We start from the raw sequence: 6,000 nt of genomic DNA, 5'->3' as shown, positions 1-6,000 counted from the left end.
GGGGATCACAGGCTGGCTGGCAATTGAGCCGGCCAGCTAACGGGAGGCTGACAATTCCTGACCACTGCGCATGTGCAGAGCCCCACTGGTTTCAGCTTCTCCAGCGTGAATAGGCCCCAGCCCCTAAAATCTAATGATATTCACACTGGTGGCCTCTGCATTGAACAGAGTGCGGGAGGCTCTACTTGAACTTCCATTGAAAAAAACATGAATTATTCCTGTTTTCCTGCATATTCAACACTAGAATTTTTGGGGAGAATTCCGCCCAATATATGAGTCACAAGAAAAGAGCTGACAATTTCAGACTTAGCAAAGTTTCACTGTTACCATTCAGGTTGAGCCAGCAGATAACCTGTACTTGAATAATTGAGAGAGTCAATATCTGTGTAAATACTGTTCACAATTATTCTATTCCATTATGTGTACATAGCTTATAACGTATAATTTTTCTACTGAAGGAAAAGGGGGATGATAATGCTTTTTAGAGCATGTAGTTTAATACATTAATCAACAACATACGGCTGGATGTGTAAATAGTTTGGTAAACATCATTACAAACAGTGATGCAAATTAGCATGCGATGTATAACTTGGAGGAATATTGATCAGCAGGTAACACATGAATGAAGAATGCGCCTGGAATTATTTTGTTCTCCCTTTGTTAGATTACCACTCATTTGGTAATGATTGGTATGTTTGTGTTAATGTTTGGTATGTTTGTGTCAAGAGCCAAAAATCCAATATTTAGCATCATTGGACTTCTTTGCTCTCAACTCTGCTCCCTATGCACCCTTCCACCAGTCTTTATTGTTGTAATTTAAGTACTCTACCATTACTACTTTATTATTTGTATACTTCTCTGAAATTTGTTTGTAGATTTGCTTTTCCATCTCTTTCTCAATATTTGGAGATCTGTAGTAAACACTCAACAACTCAACCTTTGAATTAATATTATCCCATTGCAGAACTGTAACATTGTTTCAGATAAACATGCCACCTCCTCATCTTTCTCCTTCCCTCATTCTCCTGAATACATGGTTGTTCAGAATGTTAGTTCCCATTCCTACCCATGTCTAAAACCAGGTCTCCATTATGGTTACCTCAAGACTGTTTAACAGGGACGCTGGTGTCTGTAAAGCTTGCTAAATCTCAGCAGCTAAAACTGCAAAATAGATTTATTGTGAGCCTGTAAAATGAGACAGTTTTAAAATTATAATGATGCAAAGTGCCCCAGACTGGGGTTGTGTGTTTAGAGTCTGTTATACCAAGTGAAATATGAAGATTTTAATGTTGGAGTTCACTGGACTGATTTCAGTGAGAGATGATGGACCTCTGTAAAAAGCCCAGAGGCAATAATGTCCTCAGTGAACACCAGCTAACACCCAGGTTATCTGGCTTGAGATGAGAAATTAAGCCCAGCATAGGGATTCTATACAGACATTTCCAGTTCACTAACTGAATCACTCCCTTAATTTAGAATGGACAAGGCTCCCAGTTGTTGGGCAGCGGTAATTCCTGATAATCCCTGTGTCTTGTTTGTAATAAAATCCCCAGAAACATTTAAAAAAATACAACAGCTTTGTGCAAAGTTTAGCCCCTCCTGTCACTCAATCCTACCTCTCAACCAACCCTCCCTCTTCTCACTTCCTCAGCTTCTTCCTCCCTCTCATAGCCCAGTTCTTCCGCCCTGCACGCTCTCCCTCCCTTCACACCTTCAGTTCAGTCACAATGTCCCCTCACTCCTGTCTCCTCATGTGCCAACAACCTCCAAGGGGTGAAGATGGAATCTAGACATGTCCACAATCTCAATTCTTCCTTGGATGGAGTTTACACCTGACCCAAAATCAGAGGAGTCATAGAACATAGAACACTACAGCACAAACAGGCCCTTCATACCTTCATATCCATACCTACCAGGCCGTAGAACTATCTGTAACTTCCAATCCCATTAAATCCCATATACTTATCCAGAAGTCTTTTAAAAGACCCCAGCCAGTTTGCCTCTACCACCATCAACGGCAGCCGATTCCACTCACTCACCACCCTCTGAGTGAAAACCTTACCCTTAACATCTCCTCTGTACTTGTTCCCCAGCACCTTAAACCTGTGTCCTCTCGTATTGACCATTTCAGCCCTGGGAAATAGCCTCCGAGAATCCACCCTATCTATTCCTCTCAACATTTTATAAACCTCTATCAGGTTCGAACAGCATGTTGGAAAGACAAGAAATTCCAGGCTTTAATGATGATGATGATTTCTGTTCAGTCTCACAAATTACTAATCTGAGAGAAAAGATTTTTGTGTCTCGCTCTCCCTCAGCCTCTACCCTCTTTCTCTCTCTCCTTCACCCTCTTTCTCACTCTCCTTCACCCTCTTCCTCTTCCACACTTTCTTCCCTTTTAAACATAAGAAATGAGCTGTAAACCTTGCAGAAGGAGTTCAGTGTCTGTCACAAAGCTGCATTGTAGACATAATGTGACTTTCACTGAGTTTTACTTCTTTCTGGTGGAGAGAGAAACAAAGTTAATGTTTCAGGTCAAGGACATCTCTCCACATCTGCTGCCAGACCTGTTGAGTACTTTTAGAATGAGTATGCATATTTCTAATGTCCATAGAATTTTGCTTTTAACATTTCAGTGTGTCTTTAAGATTCAGAGTGTAATTTCAATTTACAAATAGAGGCAACATATTTCCCCAGTGTTCCACTTGTAAAATGCTTTCTTTAACATTTAAGGTGTGTTTTTTTGGTTGGAGGAAAATTTGGGTCCACCCCCTGTCCTTTTTCTGTCACTTGTACATTGAGTAGGGACAGTTTCATGTAGGGTGTCAGCTCACTTAGGTCATGCTTGGCATTATCTGGGACCACAATGTATTTCATCTGGTTCTTCTTTACAATATTGGCCTCAGTGCCTTGCTCTGCTTCGCCCACATCTTCCTGGCTCAGTGTGTCCAAGACTGGCTCCACCTTCAGGCAGCAATCCTGGGAGGGCACAGGGTGTGAGTGGAGATCCGAACCTGCCAGGCTCACTGCTGTGCCAGGCAGCCCTTGGATGGACAAGGGCTGACTCAACCCTGGCTCTTCCTGAGCCTTCAAGGGAAGGGCCAAAGACTGAAGGTTTTCGCAGAACATCGGGAAGGGATCCAGAGGGAAGAGAGTCCCAACGCCCGGAGCAAAATGAGACAATGTGTTCTGAACTTTATCCCATTCCCAGTCTGGCATCACCTCGTTGCTTGATTTAAATGTCAGTTTGTCAGAAGACAGATAATCAGATGACTCAATGTCACTGGCCACCAGATTTGTCTGAATTGCCTTTGAGCTCTGTTGCTCTTCTGGGTTCCAGGGCGCAGACACACAACTATTGAAAGCTTTATAGCCCACTTCCTCAGAAGATCCAGTTACCTTACTATCAGTATCTGGGCCAAGTGAGTATGTGCTTAGCATGAGCGGTGAGTCCCCTTCTTCATTTCCAGTGAAAGGGTGGCACTCGTCTTCCTCGTGCTTTGTGCATTTGTCTTTGCTGACACTGTTGAACAAGGAGTAACCTGGACTATCTGAAACGCCCAAAGACAAATCCTCAGAGAGCAATGGGAAAGGAGACAAGGAGTCTGTCAACAGCGGGAAATTGAAACCTGGAAATGGAGGGAATGGGAATTTCTCATTGGATCTGAAGACCCCCGTCAAGGTGGGAAAGTTGATGTTCACTGTGCAAAGCTGGTCATCAGGACTTCCAATCCTGTTCTTCTCCACGAAACTAGATTAAAGAAATGAGCATGAATGTACAATTTTTAATGCAAAAGCTGTATTTGAACAGTAAATTATCAAATTCATTCCCTAGATTATAAAATAAACTCCTTCCCCTCACCAGGTAGGTGTGAGGAGGTTTTTGTTTTTATTTGTTGTGGAATGTGGGCATCACTGGATGGGCCAGCATTTATTGCCCATCCCGGAGGGCATTTAAGAGCCAACCACATTGCTGTGGGTCTGAAGTCACATGTAGGCCAGACCAGATAAGGATGGCAGAATTCCTTCCCTAAGGGGCTTTAGAATCATGATATAACAGTGCAGAAAGAGGCCATTCGGCCCATCAAGTCTGCACTGACTCACTGACAGAGTATCGTACTCAGGCCCTATCCCCCACCAAGTGAACCAGATGGGTTTTTCCAACAATTGATAATGGTTTCATGGTCATCATTAAACTTTTAATTCCAGATTTTTATTGAATTCAAATTTCACCATCTGCCATGGTGGGATTTGAACCTGGGTTACCAGAGTATTACCCTGAGTCTTTTGGATTAGTTGTCCAGTGACAATTTCACTACACCTCTGCACCACTCCCCCACCCCTGTACCCTCCGAGCCACTTGGGCCAGGTATAGATGTTGACTTGTAACAGTGATCCACTGTGCCAGTCCATGTACTACTTCACCAAGTGAAACTGATAATTTGGGTAGTGTTAGTGTCAAACCTACTGAGTGTTTTGTGATTTATGTAATTAGCATGATTTGTTTCACAGTCTAGAAAGGAAGAAATTCTCGTCTTTATTCATCTTGGCGGCTTGAATCTCAGGCCCCAGAGGCAAAAGGACACAATACTGAACCAGCCCACCTCTGACCTGCCTTTATAGCTGAAGACTCAAGCTCCTTATGGCCTGTTCTCATTTCTTGCAAAACAGACAAAATAACACCCAAGAACCTATAAAACCCGCAACAGCTATTACCCAGAAAGACAAGGGCAGCAGATATATGGGAACAAGATCAGTGTGTGTTGGAGCCGACGAGGGAGCGAGCTATCTTGGATCTGGTGCTATGTAATGAGGCGGGTAGAATTAGGGACCTTGTGGTGAAGGATCCTCTTGGGGAGAGTGATCATTGTATGGTGGAGTTTCTGGTGCAGATGGAGGAGGAGAAAATGGGTTCCCGGACACGCGTCCTCTGTTTGAATAGAGGGGAGTACGGTAGGATGAGAGAAGAATTGGCGAATATGGACTGGGGGAGCGCGTTGGAGGGAGGGTCTGCTGAGGAGCAGTGGAGGATCTTTAAGGAGATCTTTCTTGGTGCTCAGCGGAAATTTATTCCGATGGTCAAAAAGGATAGTAGGAAGAGAGGTAATAAGCCGTGGATAACGAAGGAGGTGAAGGAAAGTGTTAAATTAAAAGCGGAGGAATTTAGAGTAGCTAAGAGTAGTGGGCGAGATGAGGATTGGGAGAGGTTTAAATGTCAACAAAGATTGACAAAGAAGTTGATAAAGAAGGGTAGGAGAAACTATGAAGCTGGGCTAGTGCTTAATATAAAAAAGGATAGCAAGAGTTTTTATAAATATATAAAAAGGAAGAGGCTGGCTAGGGTGAATGTTGGTCCTTTAGAGGATGAGAAAGGGGACCTAGTGGTAGGGGATGAGGATATGGCTAAGGTATTGAATAACTTTTTTGTTTCTGTCTTCACGGAGGAGGACGTGAATAATTTGCCGGGTGTTAGCGATGGAAAGGTGGTAGGACTGGAGGGTCTTAATGACATTACTGTTACTAGAGAGGCGGTGCTCGACAGACTGGAGGGGCTGATTGTGGACAAGTCCCCAGGACCGGATGGAATGCATCCGAGGGTTCTGAAAGAAATGGCGGAGGTGATAGTGGATGCCTTGCTGGTTATTTTCCAGACGTCGCTGGATTCCGGGGAAGTGCCGGATGATTGGAAAACAGCTAATGTTGCGCCGTTGTTTAAGAAGGGTGCCAGGCAAAAGGCGGGGAATTATAGGCCGGTTAGTTTAACGTCTGTTGTAGGTAAAATGTTAGAATCTGTCATTAAGGAGGAAATTGCGAGGCATCTTGAAGGGAATTGCTTGATAGAGCAGACGCAGCACGGTTTCATTAAAGGGAAGTCGTGTCTGACAAATTTACTGGAGTTCTATGAGGATGTGTCTAGGGCGGTGGATAGAAGAGAGCCAGTGGATGTGGTCTTTCTAGATTTTCAGAAGGCGTTTGACAAAGTACCTCACAAGAGGTTAT

General features: G+C 43.7%; 1 protein-coding gene across 2 annotated transcripts in view; it reads right to left on the bottom strand.

Annotated features, from left to right (window-relative positions):
- Positions 1-475: 475 nt before the first annotated feature.
- LOC145354930 (uncharacterized) overlaps positions 476-6,000 on the bottom strand; it is a 33,609-nt gene continuing 28,084 nt past the window's right edge. For both annotated transcript variants that reach the window (XM_080206588.1, XM_080206589.1), the window contains exon 10: positions 476-3,751. In XM_080206588.1, coding sequence (XP_080062714.1) covers positions 2,722-3,751 — 1,030 coding nt within the window. In that variant the 3' untranslated portion in view covers positions 476-2,721. The remainder of the gene's footprint in view (positions 3,752-6,000) is intronic.

This window comes from Carcharhinus amblyrhynchos, chromosome 18 (genome assembly GCF_965287045.1).
Source record: "Carcharhinus amblyrhynchos chromosome 18, sCarAmb.v2.hapA, whole genome shotgun sequence".
NCBI classification, from domain to species: domain Eukaryota; kingdom Metazoa; phylum Chordata; class Chondrichthyes; order Carcharhiniformes; family Carcharhinidae; genus Carcharhinus; species Carcharhinus amblyrhynchos.
The sequence above is the reverse complement of the archived record's forward strand: the minus strand, read 5'-3'. Positions and strand labels throughout refer to the sequence as shown.